The sequence below is a fragment of the Bidens hawaiensis genome, unplaced genomic scaffold (genome assembly GCF_021521415.1).
Source record: "Bidens hawaiensis isolate Kalapana, Puna unplaced genomic scaffold, B.hawaiensis_p1.1 tig00024015_1, whole genome shotgun sequence".
NCBI classification, from domain to species: Eukaryota; Viridiplantae; Streptophyta; class Magnoliopsida; order Asterales; family Asteraceae; genus Bidens; species Bidens hawaiensis.
Genome location: NW_027493784.1, coordinates 40,196 through 61,896, shown reverse-complemented (window position 1 = coordinate 61,896; position 21,701 = coordinate 40,196). Strand labels below are relative to the sequence as shown.

At 40.0% G+C, this 21,701-nt stretch overlaps 1 protein-coding gene across 1 annotated transcript; it reads right to left on the bottom strand.

The window, feature by feature from the left end:
* Positions 1-6,387: 6,387 nt before the first annotated feature.
* Positions 6,388-8,072, bottom strand: LOC143568580 (ubiquitin-NEDD8-like protein RUB2). The gene is made up of 3 exons (XM_077054704.1): positions 7,869-8,072; positions 7,295-7,554; positions 6,388-6,661 (listed from the first exon to the last, which is right to left on the bottom strand). The coding sequence occupies exons 1-3, from the start codon at positions 7,959-7,961 to the stop codon at positions 6,550-6,552; spliced, it is 465 nt and encodes a 154-aa protein (XP_076910819.1). The 5' UTR covers positions 7,962-8,072; the 3' UTR covers positions 6,388-6,549.
* Between the last annotated feature and the right edge of the window lie 13,629 nt (positions 8,073-21,701).

The window sequence follows — 21,701 nt, the reverse complement described above, 5'->3', positions numbered from 1 at the left end:
TAATGTTTGACTTCTGGTCCATCACGATACGCGATGGACCATTGAAGACCCCATCGCGTATCGCGATGGGGTGTGCAGATGGGAAAATTAGGTTATACTCGCATTCTTCATCACAAAGAACCCTAACTCCGTTTTGACGACTAAGAGGCGATTCCAGCAGTCCATAGAGGCGATTTTAACCATCATAGCTTGTGCCAAGACCTTCCGCATGATCCATATCCTCCGTATCGAAGATTTGATGATGTCAAGGCTCGGCTAATCTCCAAGAATCGCACACGGGATGTATAGTTTGTAATCTTTACAGTTTTTCTCATGTGATTAAGAACACTTGTGTATAATTATTGATGATTGATATATGATTATTGATGTTTGGTATTTCTGTGTGTTCGGTCGGTTTAGGTTACGTTAGTCTGAACGATCTGTTACCAGTTGCTAGATAATTAATCATATAACTGTTTGGTTTGATTGAATACGATAAAACATACAATTGCCCTTAACTGAGTCACACTAGCAAGGACTATTTGATAACCAGTGTCGTGTGTAAAGTAATTGTTGATGTCTAAGGTTTTGTCTGATTGATCAGTTTTTAGTTAATAATTAATAATTAATCTGTTAGGTTGCATGAGATAACTGTTGGTTGCTTACTTGAATTCCCAGGTGTGATTTGCTTTGTTAACTGCTTAATACTCCTTTACTTGTTCGTTGCCTAGTTCTCTAAATTCAATTTAAATTGCTTGTGTGATCAGCACTAAACACTAGTTACTTCATAATATTAAATCTGTTCACGAATTACATTGACCACATACTCCTTGTGATACGATACCCTACTTACTCTAACTATTTAGTTTAATTAGGTTTTTGATTGACTCAAACGACGGTCATCACCAACCAAGCTCACATCAAGTGTGAACAAAAATCAATCGATATCCGGACACCCGATAATAAAACCGTAAGAATCGCGAGAGATCAAAATGCTGGTCAAATCAGTATTATTTCCAAAATCAAAGCCAACCAATTCTTGGGAAAAAGGATGTCTTGCATTCATGGTTTACGTAACCAAGAAATCTGAACCCAAGAAAATAAATGAAGTTCTAGTAGTATCTGAATTCCAAGACGTATTTCCCGATGAATTGCCAGGTATCCCGCTTGACAGGGAGGTGGAATTCAAAATCGAATTACTGCCTGGAACTAACCCGATAGCAAAAGCGCCCTATCGTTTGGCCCCGACCGAAATGAAAGAACTAAGGAAGTAGTTAGACTAACTATTGGAGAAAGGCTTTATCAGACCAAACTCTTCTCCTTGGGGAGCACCAGTGTTATTTGTCAAGAAGAAAAATGGATCGATACGGATGTGAATTGACTATCGTGAGCTGAATAAAGTAACAATCAAGAACCGATATCCTTTGCCTCGTATTGACGATTTGCTCGACCAACTACAAGGAGCCAGTTACTTTTCAAAAATCGACCTTAGATCCTGGTATCATCAATTGAAGGTTCAGGATGATGATATTCCTAAAACAGCTTTTAGAACCCGATACGTTCATTTTGAATTCACTGTTATGCCATTCGTCTTAATGAATGCACCAGCTGCATTTATGAATATGATGAATCGAATCTGTAAGCCATACTTGGATCGATTCGTTATCGTATTCATTGATGATATTCTTATCTATTCAAAGTCTGAATATGATCATCAATTCCATTTGAAAACCATACTCGAAGTACTTGGAACCGAGAAACTATACGCTAAGTATTCGAAGTGTGAGTTTTGGCTTTCAGTAGTTCAATTCTTAGGTCATGTCGTAAGTACCAAAGGAATTCAGGTCGATCCAGCAAAAATCGAGGCTATAACCAAATGGGAGAAACCAAAATCTCCAACACAAGTTAGGAGTTTTCATGGTTTAGCGGGATATTATCGAAGATTTATTCAAGACTTCTCTCGTATTGCTGTCCCTTTAACCTCACTTACCCGGAAATCGGTTAAATTCGAATGGGGACCTAAGCAGGAAGAAGCCTTTGAAAAACAATAACTGACAAATGCACCCATACTAGCCCTACCTAAAGGACTAGGTAGCTTTACCATATACCGTGATGCCTCACAGACAGGAATGGGTAGCATACTAATGCAACGAGACAAGGTAATAGCCTATGCCTCACGTCAGTTAAAAACTCATGAGAAAAACTACACCACTCATGATCTTGAACTGGGAGCTATAATCTTTGCTTTGAAATTATAGCGACATTATCTTTATGGTGTCAAGTTCACCGTCTTCACTGATCATAAGAGTCTCAAGCATATATTTAACCAGAAGGAATTAAATATGAGACAAAGAAGAGGGTTGGAAATGCTTAGTGATTATGATTGTGAAATTGAATACCACGAAGGTAAAGCAAACGTGGTAGCTGATGCGTTGAGTAGAAAAGAACACAAGATACCTAAACGTGTTCGAGCCCTTCGACTAGAACTTAAGGTTGATTTAACTAGTCAAATTCGCGAAGAACAAAAGTTAGCTCTGGAAAAAGGGAACATTAAAGAAGAAAAAGAGAACGGTACCATTGATCAACTGGTTAAGGGGGTTGACGAAATTCTCCGCCTTGGAAAAAGAATATGGGTACCAACGACTGGTAATCTAAGAGATAAGATTCTTGAGGAAGCTCATAAATCCAAGTATATTATGCATCCGGGAAGTGATAAAATGTATCACAACCTCAAGAACGATTACTGGTGGATAGGCATGAAGAAAGAAATAGCTATATATGTAGCCAAATGCCTAACTTGCTCAAAAGTCAAAGCAGAACACCAAAAACCGCTAGGACTCTTGCAGCAACCCGAAATCCCTATCTGGAAATGGGATATGATAACCATGGACTTATAATGAAGTTACCAAAGACTACTCGAGGTAACGATGCCATTTGGGTTATCATAGACAGATTGACAAAATCTGCACATTTTATTCCAATTCAGGAATCATTTTCAATGGACAAATTAGCCCAACTCTATGTAGAGAAAATCGTAGTAATGCATGGTGTACCACTATCAATCATCTCTGATCGAGATAGTCGGTTTACATCAAACTTCTGGAGAAGTTTCCAGAAAGCTATGGGCACCCATCTGAACTTAAGCACTGCTTATCATCCGCAGACAGATGGGCAAAGTGAAAGGACGATTCAAACATTGGAAGATATACTTCGTGCATGCGTAATCGATCTTAGTGGTAGCTGGGATACTCATCTCTCGTTGATGGAGTTTTCTTATAACAGCAGTTACCACACGAGTATACAGATGACACCATTCGAAGCTTTATACGGCCATAAGTTCCGAACGCTGGTATGTTGGTCAGAAGTCGGAGACAAACAAATGTCTGGACCTGAACTGGTTCAAAAGACTACTGATCGAATACAACTAATCAGGGATCGACTAAAAGCGTCTCAGGATAGACAAAAGAGCTATGCTGACATACGCCGCAGACCGTTAGAATTCCAAGAAGGTGATAAGGTCTTGTTGAAAGTATCACCTTGGAAGGGAGTTGTTCGTTTCGGTAAAAAGGGTAAACTGAGTCCCCGATTCGTTGCACCATTTAAAATCCTAGAAAGGATTGGACCGGTTGCTTATAAACTCGAACTCCCTGAAGAAATGAAAGGCATACATAACATATTTTGTGTTTTGAATCTTCGCAAATGTTTAGCTGACGAAACACTTGCTATGCCTTTGAAAGACGTGCAAGTCAACGACAAGCTTAAGTTTGTGGAACAACCAATTCAAATAGAAGATTCTATGGTTAAGTTCCTCAAAAAGAAGCGTCTTAAGATTGTCAAAGTAAGATGGATTCGCGTCGAGGACCCGAATATACTTGGGAACTCGAATCTGAAATGAAAAAGAAATACCCTCATCTGTTCCAATAATCTCGAGGACGAGATTAATTCAAAGGTGGGGAGGATGTAAGATCCCATAAATATCCATAAATATTTTGGGACAAAATATTTCAATATAAAAAGTTTATGGATAAACTTTGTAAAAAAAATAATAAGATAAGAAGGGTGCATCCCACATTGGTGGAAGAAAGAAAGTGAAATCCTTGCACATGGGTATAAATAAGGAGTGCAAATCTCATCCCACATTAGAAGTGGATAAAAATGTTAAGCTCCTTATAAGGAGATAAAAATGTTGAGCTCCTATATATGGGACCTCTGTTGTACACACCACTATAACACATGTATTCAAGTGAGTGCATAAAGGAACAAAAATCAAAGTCATTTTACAATCCAAAAACGTATTAAGCAACGTTTTAGTCAAACGTATTGTACATTTATTTACTAGTATAACAAACATACCAATATACAACAACAAATAGGTTCTAAGAATCATGTCACCAAATATGAAATTTTGAATCAGTTCCTAGACCATAAACATTCATATAAAAAACATAGAAACGGATTAGATATTGCTATGAGTTCGAAGAAGCAATAAAATGAATTCATAACAATAAAACCAAAAAACTAGAAGTACATAGAATGATTTGGTACATGTCATATGAAAGTAACTATCACGAAAAAAATATACAAACCATAAAGTCATTTAATAGATAATAGTGATTGTTGTGGGTTCCAAAGAAGATTTAGAATGTCAAATTTATAATTGTTTCAATGTTGTACCCATGCTCCTATGTCTTGTAGCTTAAGTTGTTTTCTATATGATCCTATTTTTTTTGTTTGAAATTGATTATATGATAATGTTTTATGATATAAAAAAAACGGAATTGATGGTTTCCAACAAAACAAAGAATTTGGATTTAGCAAAAAACCTGAATTGTATGACTCCAATTTTTTTTAGGTATAATTAATCATGATTTTAATGTTTAAAGCTTTTTCTTAAATAATTATGTTTAGAAAAATAAATTTAAGATTCAGAATTAAATAATCGAATTAATAAAAATGGATGAAGGTGTAACTCATGGGTCAAACAATTATCGCCCATGACCCATGTATAACATGAATTAAGAAGAAGAGAGATTAGAAGATTATAATGGAATTTTAATATAGGATTGAATGCGATTAAGATGCCTAAGCATCATTCTTTTTGTTTATTGGTAGAGTAATTATGCTTTAAAGAGAACACAAGGTAGACGTGTATTATTCACTAGGATATGGATGATATCGACAGTGACAAAGCTTGGACTAAGACACCAGGGGAATCAAAATGTATACAAAATTTCACAAACGATGGGGGCCTGCTCAAACTTTCGGTCGAAAACGGCTAAATTTACACCGCATATAAGAAATTTTAAACGAAAACAGATAAATTTACACTGCTACCCAAAAAAGGGGGGTTGGGCCACCCCGACCCTAACTAACCTTCGCCCCTGGATATGGATACTTGTTAATCAAGTCCCAAAAGGTAACAGAGGCGTGCAAAGGTTTCCTCAGGCCGGGCGGAGATTGGCCCTCAAGTGCAAAGGCAGAAGGGAGTTTGACTGCAAGACCCACCCGTCGAGCATGGACGAAAGTCGGCATTCACAAGGTAAACGTAAAATGAGTGCATAAAACTTGTAAGCAATAGCAAATCTTATCATGTAAAAAGTTTGTTCATTGTTGAATGTTAATATTAATATTAATATTAATATAGAGAAGACAGACGACGAGCCCTGTTAGAACTGTAGAAAATATTAATATAGAGGGGAAAAGGGGTAGATGACGGCCTAAATTGACTTGGGACGAAAGGATTAGGCATGATTTGATAGACCTAAACCTCTCCGAGGACATGGTTGAGGATAGGAATTCTTGGAGAAGTAGAATTAAAGTTAAGAATTTTTAGGAATAAACGACTACCCTAGGGCTTCTATTTTCCTTTTTTTTGTCACACACCATAATAATATTATTATTATTATTATTATAATTATTATTATTATTATTATTATTATTATTATTATTATTAATGTTTATATCAATGTTGAACTTTGATTTATCTGTATTGCTCCATACATATGTACTTTAGAGCTGAGGATCTCTCTGGAAGCTACCTCTTTATCCCTTTGGATAGAGGTACGGTGTGCCTACATCCCACCCTTCCCAGACCCTACTTATAGCTTTCCTGTTGGTGGAACTACACTGGGTATCATTGATTGATATTGTTGAATGTTGATCCAGGTTAGTCCCTAAGTTCTTCATCATTAATCTTTTGGTAAAACCAACATTACTTCTACAATGTTAAAAATTGAAATTGAAAACTAATTAAGAATTGAAATCATGTATTCATTTTATATTGTCAACCATCCCAGGACCAACATCCCCTGCACTTGTTTTCCTACTGAAAGCAAAAAAAAACAACTTTTTATGCAAAAAACCAGAATTTATAAAAGAGAACAGGAGTTATTCATTCCAATGCAGATATCCAAAAAAAAAAAGATTAAAAAACGCATAATCGAAGTACAAAGATTGTCAAGAGGAGAATCAGATAAAACCATAAGGAATATCATCATAGAGTGTGAGAGCTCAATTATGTAATAGTTTGATATGCCATAGCTCTCAATGTCATCTTTTTTTATTCAAAGATTACCAACAACCGCCTCGTAAGGCAAGAACAAGATGCAGTACAGACCCCCCTTCAATGTTGTAGTCCTTTGCTGTTTTGTCATCTGCAAGCTGTTTCCCAGCATATATTAACCTGCAACACCATTCACAATACTTGTTTAAAATCAATTCATGATCATAATTTTAGGGCTGTAAATGAACCAAATGTTAGGTGAACCGTTCATAAACTGTTCGAGATCGTTTCTTTTCTTTCATTAATAAAACTGATGAACATGAAGAGGGAATTTTCTTCCATTAACTAAATGAACAAACACGAACAGAGGCCATGTTCGTTAATTTTTTATAAGGTTTCGTTGACGTCCACTTATGTTGATTAATGTTTGTTGTTTATGATTGTTCATTAAAGGCTTATTTAGATTTTTTTAATGACTTTCCAATCTTATCAGATAGATTTAAGCTTTTAAGCAAAAATACATATGAGGTGTTCGTTGGCGTCCATTCATGATAGTTAATGTTTGTTCATTAAAGGTTTTTTAAAAAAATTTTAAATGACTTTCCTAATCTTACCATATAGATTTAGGATTAAAACAAAAATACATTTATCGAGTAATATATGATTAACTTATATGTAAATTAACATATAAGTTTGCCAAATCTTATAAAGCACTGTTTGTGTTCGTGAACCGTTCACGAACAAAAAAAATTCGTTTGATTAGGTGTTGGTGAAACGTTAGCTTGGACAGGAGCAAATATACGAAAGCCAAACCTTTGCTGCACAGGAGGGATCCCTTCCTTCTCTTCAACTCTTTCCTTAATCCTATCAATTGTATCCGTCGGCTCAATATCAATCTCAATTTCCTTGCCAGTAAGAGTCTTGACCTTGATCATAGTTCCGCCTCTCAGCCGTAACACCAGATGAAGTGTTGACTCTTTCTGGATGTTGTAATCAGCAAGTGTTCTTCCATCCTCCAACTGCTTTCCGGCAAAAATCAACCTCTGTTGATCCGGCGGAATACCCTCTTTGTCCTACAAATTCATAAACCCTAAATTTTAATAAAACCCACATCGTATCCATCTGGGTCTAACCTAATTTAGCAAAACCCACATCATATTCAAGCTAAATTATACAAAATTCAACCTAATTTAGCAAAACCCAGATAATATTCAACCTAATTTATACAAATTTTAACCTAATTAAGCAAAACCCGCCTCATGTTCATCTGGGTGTAACCTAATTTATACAAAACATAACTTAATTTCACACAAATCAAGTAAAAATACGAAGCAAAATTCTAGTTAAAAACATTAGCAAAATATAATAAGTGAATGAAAAGGGTAACCTGGATCTTGGCTTTGACATTGTCGATGGTGTCACTGGACTCGACTTCGAGAGTGATGGTCTTACCGGTTAGGGTTTTCACGAAAATCTGCATCTTTGTGGTTTGTTTGCTGCTGGTAATGGATTGATTTGATTATTTTGATGGGTATATATGGGGGTTTACAAGAGGTTCGTGAACCCGGACGCTGCGTTTAAACAACGCGGGCCGTGGGTGGACTCTCGTTTATTCTTATTTCTCAAGACTTATCATTATCACGGTATGACCGAATAGGTTTTTCTATTTTTTTCTTTTTGTTTTTTTCAACGACCCACAAATAAGTCTGGCTACTCGGGTAATAATATGCCAAAAGGCGACTACAAATATCCATGATTACATACAGCGTTGCGTAGCCCAAGCTCATCATCTCCATTTTAGGAGAAGATCTGCCGTCAAAGGCCCACTACAGAAAGAACCCGGTTAAGATTGAATTCGAACTTAAGATTTTGCAGTCTGTAGTTAGTTCTTCACTTTTCCCTCCTATGTCAATTAAGCTCAAGCTAATTGGCACTTTAAAAGATTTAACACGATAGTATCATTGTTTAATATTATTATGTTGGTTATATATTGTTTTTGTTGTGGTAATTTGATTATGATGTTTACTTGTTTAGTGATGAATGCTTTAAGTAAAATGATAATTTATACCAAACAAAATTTTGTACCATTTTATAACAACCTCAACAGGTTTCTAGCATTTTAAATGTGGTTATTGTAGAGATAGTGTATTAAACCCATCGTTTAACCAAGTATAACACCCAAATCCAGCGAAACTAGAACGCTGGGCGGAACAAGCGGCGGACAAAAATGTCATATGCCAGGCGCAGCACATGGCGCCAAAGTTACATCTCAATACAATATACATTCCCTGACAACTAGGGAATGGTGGCGCAAAAGTCTCATAAGCATGGGACAAAAAGATACAATTTACATGGGAATAAACACCCAACCAATGGGGATTGAACAACACATAAAGGACAGTACAAAATAGTACAACACGTCCTTGTCAAAAGGCCATGATGCCCACCAACTTCCACCAACCTCCAAGATCGCACGGGTGAAGAATATTATTGGTGGAAAAACCTGACAAGGTAGTGGACCACTCTCTCTCTCTCCTCCGGCTATAAATACCATCAATCTCCAAATAGTCTAGCATACACTCTCATACTATCACTATCAATACATTCTATTTCGTACTATCAAGCACTGATTCTCACGCCGGAGGGTGGTTACGAGAGATTCCCCCCCCCCATTCCTCTTAACGAGCTCACGGTGTTCTGTTTTGCAGGATACACTCGTCTGCGCCAAGAAGGTTTTATAACCCATCGTGGGGAATACTTACCCAAACCCCTGGGACTAACGTGTTAGACCTTGAGAGGTGGATTTGTGTTTCTTCATTGGCGCCATCCGTGCATATAGCTAGAGCAGTTACTCGAAAACCACTCTGTTCTTGATTCAGATGAGTAGCAAAACTACACCAAAAGAGGTTGGCCAAAACCCAAAGGCCAGCCAAGAAGGAAATATGGAAATCTTGGACGTCATTGGTACCGGTGAAGGCTTCGCTAACGCGTCCACCCTTCACCCTACCATCACAAAGAAAGAAAAAACCAAATCACGTCCCAAAGCAACCATGCCACCAGACATAATGGCCTGGTTGGAAGCTGAACAACAAAAAATGAGGGACAAGGTCCAAGAAAAAATGGCGGCTGTTGTTAAACCTAGAATGCTGTTCGATACAGTATCTAGCAGCAACGACGAAGAAGAAGAGTACGAAGAACACTCAACGCCGATTCCTACAAAAGCACCAACCGACAAATCACCACTTGCTCGGCAAAATAGCAAAGCAGGAGAAAAGTCACATCGGTCGGGTCCTGAAGTACTCACGTCTAGACGATCCAGACTACGAAGAAAGTTGGAAAAGTCTAGACAACGCTAGGAAACTGGTGAAATATCATTCGGATGCAGCGGAAGATTTTTCCAAGCCATACCGGCTAATAACATCGGCGGGAAAATCAAAGTTTGTAGCGAAAATCGCTGAGGCGGAGTTACCAGAAAATCCAAAAATACCACCAACGGTTGGCCAGTATGATGGCATCTCAGATCCAGACGATCATTTGCAGACTTTCACAGCTGCTGGGCTAGTGTCGGGGTGGACCATGTCGTTATGGTGCCACATTTTCACATTGACACTAGTCGGAGCCGCCAGAGCCTGGTTTGAAAGGTTGCCAGATGGGCAGATTACAAGTTGGGAGGACTTAACAAAAAAGTTCACCCAACAGTTTAGCCAACAACGGCGTCACATCAGCGACCCAGCAGATATCCTAAATGTGGTCAGGAAAGTTAATGAAACGCTGGAAGATTTCATTGCCAGGTTCAACCAGGAAGGCTTGAACATCGGCGGCGTGAGTGAAGAATTACTGCGCGCAGCCTTCCGCCAAAACGTAAAGTGTGACGATCTCATTCGGAACCTTACGGGTAGAGATGGCATGCCGCAGCGGTGGGATGACGTTATGACCGCGGCCAAGAGGTACGTGCGAATGGAGAAAAGTCTTGGGAAAGAACTGGCAAAGAACGATGCCAGAAATGATATCAACAGTGCCCGCCAAGGCAAAAGAATATCTTCCGTATGGTCAAGACTAAATAATGAAAAACAGTTCGCGGTGTTTGAGCTCTTCAAAGCCAGACAGAAAGGTCAGACGAATGCATCCAGATGGACTCCGCTGACAAAAAGCTCAGCCCAAATCATGTATACGGAGGGGATCCAACTAAAGAAACCAGCACCAATCAAGCAGGGGCCGAACACAGACATGAAAAGTTATTGTGACTATCATGAACAACATGGTCACACAACAAATCAGTGTTCTAACCTAAAGGATGCCATCGATGAGTATGTTAAAAACGGAAAGTTGGACCACCTTGTCAAGAGTATCAAAGGGAGATACAGGCGCCCAACTCCAAGGGATGGCGGAAGGCCAGAAAAGAAAATCAAGGACCTTCACGCCAACATGATTTCAGGCAATGTATAATCCAAGAAGCGCAGGCAAACAGAACATGCAGCCTGGAAATAGGAGCAAGTCATCTTCCCAAAAGTAAAGGGACGGGCAAACAAGAAAGCGCCTTTAGTAATCACAGTTGTATTCGGTCACTACCGGACACCGCGTTTTTTCATCGACGCGGGGGCAACATCCGACATCATGTACCGCCAGTGTTTCGACTTGCTGGAGGAAAAAGTCAGGCAGCGATTGACGCCCGTCAATGCTCCGATCGCGGGTTTCAATCAAAGTGTTGAATACCCGCTAGGGCAGTTGACATTCCCAGTCAAACTAAGTGACGGGGTCCATTCACGAATAGAAGACGTGGACTTCCTGGTAATGGAAACCCCCCACCCACATTATGATATAATTCTGGGAAGAGAAGCAATCGAGGACTTCAACGCTAATCCCTCAACAGCTCATGGGATATTGGGAGTACCAACTCCAACGGGGATAGCAATGATCCACGCCAACAAATAATGTAACATGGCAGAAAGAAAAACACCACCACAGAGGGTGTCAAAAGACCAACAAAGAAAGAGAAGTGGAGAAATGGGTGCTCAACAAAGAATTCCCATAACAAAGCATAACCATTGGACCAACTATCTCTGAAGAGGCGCAGGCGGCGCTGAAATATTGTTAATTAAGAGTGTAGATGTCTTCGATTGGACCCCGGCGGACATGACAGGGGTCTCAAGAAGCAAAGCGGAGCATGAATTAAAAGTCAATTCAGCCTTTATCCCGATAGTACAGAAACGAAGGAAAATGGGGCCAGATCAAGCAAAAGCATGCGATGAACAAGTCCAGCAACTGGTAGATGCGGGCATAATCCACGAAATCCAATACCAAACATGGATAGCCAATCCTGTTGGTACATGTTTGTCAGTAGTTCATAGTCTAACGATTGTAATCGAGTCTGTAATGTAATTATGTTTTTGATTATGTTTATGTTTATGTAACGAGCGAAGTTATCAACAAGTTCGCTTAGGCGAACTTGTTGAACAAGCGAAGTTGTTAACAAGTTCGCTCAGGCGAACTTGTTGAACAAGCGAAGTTATGGACAACTTCGCCTGAGGCGAAGTTGTCGTGTTTATATAACTGTTCACCGTAACAGTTCGATAGAGGGAGAGTTTTGGTGAGTTCGCGAGATTGGTTAGGGTTACGTGTTTACAAGTCAGAGTCTGTAATAGTGACCGCGTGTCACGTGTTCGTGTTATCAATATAACGTGTTTCGGTTATTGCTCGTGTGTTTGATTTATACGTATTCTACGCTCGTATCTACCTACGCAGGGATTCCGCACCTGCGTAGATAGCGACATCCCGTGTACGATCCGTCCAGGAACCTACAATTGGTATCAGAGCCATCGGCTCGATTGTGAGGTTCGGGATTTCACGCGGGTGTAGAAAACGTCTCGTTTGACCTATTCACGGGACGAGTTTTTGTTCGTATTGAGTTCTAATCACTATATACAGTCATTTTCAAGCCTTTACAACGACCGGAAACTGCAGATTCGTCGAAAACAGATCTGAATATTTTCAGTGTTCATCGGGCGAAGTTACTGTTCTTCAGGCGAAGTTGCCGTCACTGAAAGTAGGGTTTCGGCGAAGATATAAGGTTCAGCGAAGTTATTCACAACTTCGCCTGCCTCATAAGTTCGCCTTAGCGAAGTTATCCTCAACTTCGCTTACCTGATAAGTTCGCTTACCTTAAGCGAAGTTATTATCAACTTTGCCGTGTCACACGAATTTAAGAATTTTTCCAGCGAAGTTAACACTTAAGCGAAGTTATTCTTAACTTCGCCTTTAGTACTGTTTGGACAAATTTTTGAATTTTTCGGGTTTTGAGAAGATGTCGCAAATTAACATCTCTGAATTGGTAAAAATGGAAGTCGAAGCGGGGTCAGCCACTAAGGCCCCAAGGCTGTTAAAAGGAACCGACTTTGTTGCATGGAAGGATCGGTTTATCCAGTATATTAAATACCAGGATGCAAAGATGTGGGTGTGCATCCAGGATGGATATATCCCACCGACCATGGTGTACGAAGGTCGTGATGTGGTTAAGAAGTGCAGCAAGATGGATGAAGAGGAGAAGAAGATGTACGAAGCCAAAAGTAAGGCTCACGCAGCAATCACTATGGCTCTTCCACAGGAGATCCTTCATACTTTCAGGAAGTATACATCGGCTCGAGAGCTTTGGGATGCTCTTGAAAATAGATTCGAAGGGAACGTAGGTATTCGTGCCTCGAAGATTAAACTGTTGAAGACTCAGTTCTCTGTCTTCAAATATTTGAAGAACGAATCTCTGGATGATATTATCACTCGATACTATCATCTCATGACAGAGCTAAACAACTATTCGATTGCTTACAGAGAAGAGGAGATAGTTGAAAAGCTTCTCGATGCTCTCCCACCGAAGTGGGAAATGTACACAGTTCTGATGAGGGAAGACAGAGACTTTCCTAATTGTGATTTGGAGACTGCAGTTAACAAGCTCAGAACCTTTGAGCTTAATATGGTACGTAAAGAGACACCAACAGATCAGATTCAAGACCCTGGTATGTATGGTGCCAAACTTAACTCAGGATCAAGTTCGAAGCCTGAATCTGCTGCTTACTACTCCAAAGGAGAGTCAGGTTCTAACTCTTCTCAGGAAGGAAACGTATCAGTAAACATGAACGGTGATGTTTGCTTTGCTGCTGGAGGTTCAAGTGCTTCGAAACCTCAAACATCCAACAGTAGTTTCTCTCCAAGTGCCTCAAGCAATAACTATTCCAAGATGCCAATGAGTGTCAAATCTGCTGAAGAGCAGTTTGCAGTCTATGCATCTTTTATTGCTTCATATGAGAACTACATACAAGGGAAGATTGTGGACCCTGCTGTTTTGGATGAGGATTATGACCAGATCGATGCTGATGATCTGGAGGAGATGGATTTGCAATGGCAAATGGCCATGATAGTGAGGCGAGTCAAGCGTTTCATGAATAAGACGGGGAGAAAGTTTGTTGGTGGTAGGCCCGGATTCGACAAGTCTAAAGTGAGGTGCTATAACTGTCAACAGTATGGGCACTTTGCTAAAGAATGCAGAAACGAGAGAGTTGAACGGGGTCAAGGCCGGTCTGCACAGCCTACTGGGATTAGTAAAGAAGTCAATGCTATGTTGTCTAGAGAAGCCGGTGAATACAACTGGAACCTGCATGCGAATGAAACTGGTGAGCAGGCGAATATGGCTAAGGTAGAAAATGAAGATTGTGAGAAGATGACTGGAGAGGAGAAAGCTACTGGTGAAGAGAAAGCTTTCATGACAGATAACGATGGTCAACCCTCCGAGGTAAGTCCTAAACCTGTTTGTACAAAATGTGAGAATTTGTCTGAGCAACTTGCGACCATAACTGATCAGTATGTTCGTTTAGATGCTGAATTTAAAAATCTTAAAGAAGATCATCATTTTACTAAGGCAAGAGAAAACAGTTATAAAGTTAAAATAAAAGCATGTGAAAAAGATGTCAAAAGCTTAAAAACTAAACTTGCTGAAAAAATTGATGTAATTGACCTAAGTTATGAGGTTTTAGAAGAAAAGACTAAACTTATTGCTGAACGTGAAAAGCAGATTGCTGACCACCAGGTGAAAGTGGTGGAACTGAACCGAAAACTCGAGCAGTTCCGAAATTCCTCAGCTATTCTTGATCACCTTGTTAGTGATCAAGGTACCTCTCCAAAGAGAGGAGGAATTGGTTATCACGAGGTTCCACCACCGTATAACCATAATTACACTTTTAACCCTAGTGTACAGAAATCTGCTGAGTTTGAAGTTCCTCAGACAGTTCCCATCAAGGTTACATATAAAGAACCAACTGTTAGTAATGGCGAAACGAGTTCGCCTGTTTCTAGTGAAAATATTCCTGTTATGAGTCCAGTCTCATCGGATTCGGATAAGTTGTCCGAATCAGGTAAGACGAAAGAGAAGGTAGTGTTACCCACCGGTGGAGATAAAAATAAATCTTCTAAAAAGTGTACTCCACTCAACCCGTATGTCCCACCTTATGTGAGACGAACGGCTGGTAACACTGCCTCTACATCCAAACCAACATTTGAAAAGAAAATGGAGTATAGGTGTTGTTTTCGATGTAATAAATTAGGACATCTTGTTGCAGATTGCCCTCTGACTCCGAGATACAGAGGTGTGAGGCCAAATAAAACTGAGAATAAGCATCAGTTTGATACTGCTAAAAATGAAAACTTTTCAAAATGCCAAAATGTAACTAATTCAAGTTTTCATAAAAACAAACCTCAGTTTTTCAACCAAACCACAAGATATAACACTTTCAATTCACATAGGTTTGGAAGGCATCACACTCAATCTTCAAGAAGATTTCCTAACAGGACTTACAGGAATTATCCTGATGCTAACTTTGGAAAGCCAGGGTACGGGACGTATCGATCCAAGACCAATTGGTCTTGGGTCCCAAGATTCTAATTCTCTGTTTTATTGTGCAGGAACAGTTGAACAGGGCTGCCCACAGTCTTTGGATTGTAGATAGCGGCTGTTCCCGGCACATGACGGGCAACAAACACTTGTTGCAAGACTTAAAACCTGTTCAGGGAGCGAGAGTTAGTTTTGCTGGTGAAGGCGGAGGAAGAATTACTGGTAGAGGTACAGTGTCAAATGGAAGGATGACACTTGAGAATGTGAATTTTGTGGAGGAATTGAAGCACAATCTGCTGAGTGTGTCGCAGATTTGTGATAAAGATTACACTGTCCATTTTACAAAAAATGAAGCGATCGTGTTGAAGCCTGGTTTCCAGATACCAGACGAGTGGATAGTAATGAAAGCTCCACGTGAAACAAATACATATGTGATGGATATGAGGTATACTGAAATGGCCACGGGAGAATCGTGTTTAATGACGAAGGCAAGCGAATCAGAATCTGAATTGTGGCACAGGAGAATGGGGCACATTCATCTTCGGAAGATGAACTTCATTGTCAAGAATGGGCTTGTGATGGGCGTTCCCTTAAAAAGTTTTAACTTTGAAGACAAATGTATAGCATGCAAGAAGGGAAAGCAACACAAGAAATCCCATCTCACCAAGAAGGTCAACTCTATTGCCGGTACTCTAGAACTACTTCACATGGATCTCTTCGGTCCCGTGAATGTAAAAAGTCTAGGAGGTACTTCTTACTGCTTGGTGATCACTGATGACTACTCGCGATATTCGTGGGTATATTTTCTGAAATCGAAAGATGAGACGGCTCAAATGGTGAAGAATCTAATTACAAAAGTTGAGAACGTCATGAGTAAATCAGTTAAATACATCAGAAGTGACAATGGAACAGAGTTCAAGAACTTTGAAATGGAAATCTTCTGTCTTCAGAAAGGAATTGAACATCAATACAGCGCTCCGTATACTCCGCAACAGAATGGAGTGGCTGAAAGGAAGAACCGAACTTTAATTGAAGGAGCCAGAACTATGCTGGCAGATTCAAAACTTCCTGTGATATTCTGGGCTGAAGCAGTTGCTACAGCCTGCTATGTTCTGAATAGGGTGTTAACCGTTAAGAGACTTGGAAAAACATGTTACGAGCTTATGCATGGAAGGAAGCCCAACTTGAACGGTCTTGAACCATTCGGGTCTCCTTGTTCGATTTTGAAGACTAATTCGAAATTTGGTGAAGTAGCCGATGAAGGAATCTTAGTCGGGTTATGTTGTTGGGACTCCCAACAGACGGGTCTTCAATACGTCGACTTGCAAGGTGGAGGTGGTGTGTAACACCGACATTACTAGTTACCAATCGCCAAAACCAAGTAATGGACCTGCTGAGCTTTTCGACTATGTTAAGCTGTTTAAGTCATTTAACATCCCTAATTTGGAAATTTCTGAAGAAGAAGAAAGAATTGCGTCGAAGATGATACTTGATGAGGAAGAGAATCTATTGCAGCGACAGCTTATTGAGAAAAGTCAACCTTCCACATCAAACACTATTGATACCCCTGCTGCCTTACCTGAAGATGAGTTTATCAATCCATTTAACTCTCAGCCAGAAACAACCATTGATGAGATCTCTACAAATTTGGAAGATAATTTGCATGTCGGTGCTGTTCCGACCACGAGAATTCACAGAGATCACCCATTGGAGAATATTATAGGTGATGTGTCCTCCAGTGTACAAACCAGAAGTAGCTTGAATGAGCACACCTGTGTTTATACAAGCATTAAAGAAACGGGTATAATGAACGAATGTTTGTACTCCTGCTTTATTAGCCAGATTGAACCGAAAAATTATCAAATGGCTCTTAAGGACAGCTCGTGGGTCGAGGCCATGCAAGAAGAGTTGGCTCAATTCGAGAAGATGGAAGTATGGACTTTGGTTGAAAAACCAAGGAATGTGCATGCTATAGGCACAAAATGGGTGTTTAAGTGCAAGAGGGATGAAAAGGGGATTATCATTAGAAACAAGGCAAGGCTGGTTATTAAAGGGTTTAATCAGCAAGAGGGTATTGATTACAATGAGGTGTTTGCTCCTGTCGCCCGTTTGGAAGCGATAAGATTGTTTTTGGCGTTTGCTGCATGTAAGAGAATGAAGGTGTTTCAGTTGGACGTGAAGAGTGCGTTCCTCAATGGGAAAGTGGATGAGGTTGTGTATGTTGAGCAACCTCCGGGTTTTCCTGACCCAGACTTCCCAGATCACGTATACAAGTTGAGCAAGGCGCTGTATGGATTACATCAGGCACCTCGTGCCTGGTATTCAACGTTATCGGACTACTTGCTCGAGAATGGTTTTGAAAGGGGTTTAATTGACAGCACACTGTTCGTGAAGAGAGAAGGAAGCGACTTCCTACTAGTTCAAGTCTACGTGGATGACATCATATTGCTGCATCAAGAGTTTCCATGTGTCAAGATTTTGAGGATGTCATGAAGAAAAGGTTCGAAATGAGTGCTATGGGTGAACTAACTTTCTTTCTAGGATTGCAGGTTGATCAGAAGAAGGACGGGATGTTCATTCATCAGACGAGGTACGTTCATGATGTGCTCAAGCGATTCAAGATGGAGGACAGTTCTCCATATGACACTCCAATCTGCGTCAATCACAAATTGGGCGCTGAATCAGATGGTGACGCAGATGTGGACCCAACTCTGTATCGGGCGATAATAGGTTCATTAATGTATTTAACTGCTTTTAGGCCTGATATAATGTTTGCTGTTTGTCTTTGTGCACGTTTTCAGGAAAATCCGAAAGAATCTCATTTGAAAGGTGCAAAGAGGATACTACGGTATCTCAAGGGCAAGCCGAAGCTAGGGTTGTGGTACCCGAAGGGAGGAGACGTGGAACTAGTTGCTTATACTGATTCTGATTATGGAGGGTGCAATCAGAGTCGGAAGTCGACAATAGGAGGATGTCAGTTTCTCGGTGGAAGACTAGTTTCCTGGCAGTGCAAGAAACAGACGTCAGTTGCAATCTCAACATGTGAAGCTGAATATATGGCAGCATCCAACTGTTGTTCACAGGTTTTGTGGATTCAACAATAATTGCGCGACTATGGTCTGAATTTCTTACTCACTCCTATTTTAATTGATAACACTGCAGCCATCTCAGTAATTAACAATCCCGTGAAACATAGTAAAACCAAACATATTGACATTCGTCATCATTTCATACGGGATTGTGCTGAGAAGAAACTGATTAAGATCGAAAAAGTTGATACGCTCGAGAATTTCGCTGATTTATTTACAAAAGCGTTTGATAAATCCAGATTTCAAAACCTAATTGAGCTAAACGGGATGATCAATCCCGAGTAACCATGCTTTTCTTTTGTGTTTTAAAAAAAAAAAAAAAAAAATTTCACTATTGCTTAAAATTAGTCGGTTACCTCAGTTTGATGGACATATCCACGGATATGTTTTGGTCCTCGTTTCTACTTAGAAAATGAGGGTCGCCATTAACCAGATGACTGAAAGTGACCGGGGCAATTATGATGTGTTTTCTTTCTGTCGCTGAAAATTAGTCGGTCATACATAGTTAGAAGGACACATACTTGTATGTGGTCGGTCCAGTTGATCCATTGGATCTTCAGGATTGCCGTTTACCTGAAGACTTTGACTTGATCGGGGTGACTGAAGTCAAAAATTTTTTTTATGGGAAATGAAATTACTTTTCAAGTCTATTACTTCGTATGAAGTAAATGTGCTATGTTTAACAGAAAGTTGATCCAACCTTGGAAAATGATATATATACCGATTGTGTGTGCTTAACTAGTGAAGTTATTAGGCTTAAAAGACTATAGGATAGCCATTGTATGTCATGGTAATTTTTATGGTGCGTAAAAGTGTATGTGATATTAACTTAAATTACTCGATTTTACGTGGAAACTCCTTAAGAGTTTTGAATGTCTTCATGCATTTCTTTCCGAATGATAGGCAGAAAAGCGACTACCCAGTCATACACGAGCCCGTAAGTGTTCTGATTCCCGTGAAGAAAGCATTTCAAGACACTGCAGTGATCCAGATTCGGGACTTGCAGTGGTTTAGTACTCCGAAGTCTATAAGTACGTGTGTTAAAAAAAAAAAAAAAAAAATTTAAGAACTTATGAGTTATTGTAACAATCAAGACTTCTCAATTCTGGAGTAAGAAGAGAACGGGAAGCAAACAACGAGTATCTACAAGTTAATCAAACACTATGGGTCGAAGTCAATTCGGGGTGACTTGGGTATAGCCAAATACGCTTTGAGAATAGATAGAAGGCTTCATTATCTCTGAGTTGTTGCCCACTTAAATTTTGAGCTAAATTGAACCTTAATCCGTATCACAGAAACGATGAAAACCATTTAAGTTATTTACATGCTTACAACCTGTTTCTCTATGTCATAATACGGCTAAACACGGATCTATATGACAGTCACGTAATGAGTGTGATTCCTGTTAGGATCTTTTCTAAAAACATAGTGGTCCCTGACTAGACTGAAATTTGATCCCTTATTTCGTTAAATTTTTATAAGTTTTTCTATTTTTGTAGTTGTATTATTTTATAACTGGTTACTTAGACTTGATCATTTTTGTTTAACTCTTTATGAAACTTTCAAATGTTAATTGCAAAATGTTCAAACTTAAAGGGTTGATTCTGAAAATATAGGCGAAGTTGTTGAATCAGGCGAACTTGTGCTTAACTTCGCCTAGGCGAAGTTATCCTTAACTTCGCCAACTCTGACCCTATATAAGTTGATTGTTAAACAGTAAATATCATTATAATATCAGCGAAATTGATTCTCCGGCGAACTTGAGTTTTTCCGGCGAACTTGATTTATTTTCGATTTCGATCTTTGCTTCTAGTTTCTATTATCATTGAGGGTATGTGTTGTCGATATCTCTCACAAACTTGTTCGTTCTTGATCGTTTTTACCCGGTTCGAGACCTCGGGTCGTCGGACCTTCAAAACCGAAATCTTCATAACTTGTGTTAACGTGTGCATGGACATGCTTCTCATCTAAACATCCTTAAAATCATGTGTTTTGATGTCCTTGATTGTCGTTCTTAGTCGAAAACACAGGATTTCCGGTGTTGGAATCTGGACAGTCGCCGTTAGGGTTTAGGCGAAGTTATCCGCAACTTCGCCTGGTGCTTAATTTCGCTTGAGGCGAAGTTATACACAACTTCGCCTGAAGCTTAATTTCGCCTAACACTTATCTTCGCCTGAGGCGATGTTGTGATAAGGCGAAGTTATCTTCAACTTCGCCTAAAGCAATTTGTTTAACAGTTATTTAGACTAACTTACAGATGAAGCGAAGTTGTTCCCAACTTCGCCTCACCTTTAAGTTCGCCTATACAATATTAATCATAACTTCGCTCATGGTATAACGCGAACTTGTGAGTTGCTTAACAGTTATCTAACTTGGTTCGTTTAGTGCAGATATGGCTGCTGTTGGCGGTGCTGGTGGTGATGACGGCGATGATCAAAGACAGTTCTTTCCAGCGCATAACCAGTACATCATGTTAGACCCAGACGCAAGTGGCGTGGAGGACTACAGGGAAATAATCTCATTTCTCCTGCGCTCAAGGATCTTCCATGCAATCACGAATACCTTGCCTATTTCACTACCTAACATTGAAGACTTTTGGCGGTCGGTAGAGTATGATTGCCGGGTTGAGCCCCCAGTGATGCGAGCAACCGTAAATGGTCATGTTGTGCAGTTCTCTTCAGAAGATATACGGTTGGCTATGCAGTTTGGAGAAGAAACGAGGGATGAACCGACGGAGTTCGTAGCTCCTTTTCGTGATGGGGCATATCTCAGGATGGGTTATTCAGGTCCGTTGGGGGACACGCAGAGGAGAAAAGGATTTTTGCTAGATCAGTGGCGCTTCCTAATGCACGTCTTGATCGTGTGCATGTCTGGGAGGAAGGCAGGAACTGATGGAATGGGCGCGACGATGCAGTCTGCCATGACTGCCCTGACTTACAACAGAAGATACTCATTTAGTCAGCTGATATTTTACGAGATTGATCGTCAGAGGAGGGCTGTGGCGCGTGAGCGATTTATTATGTATCCTCGATTCTTACAAATGATTCTCAATCATGTGGCTCCGTTGCTACCTCAGAGACGCCCTATTAGATACGTTGAATGTGTGACGAAGCGTATCTTTGCTCAGTGTCGCACTTCTAGCGCACGAAGCAAGCCTGAGCTGCGTCCCAGGCATACTCCACTGTTCGGGTATCTTGTCAACCCGGAGTATGTTCCTGCTGGTGGGGACGAGTTCAGAGACCCAAGACCACAACAG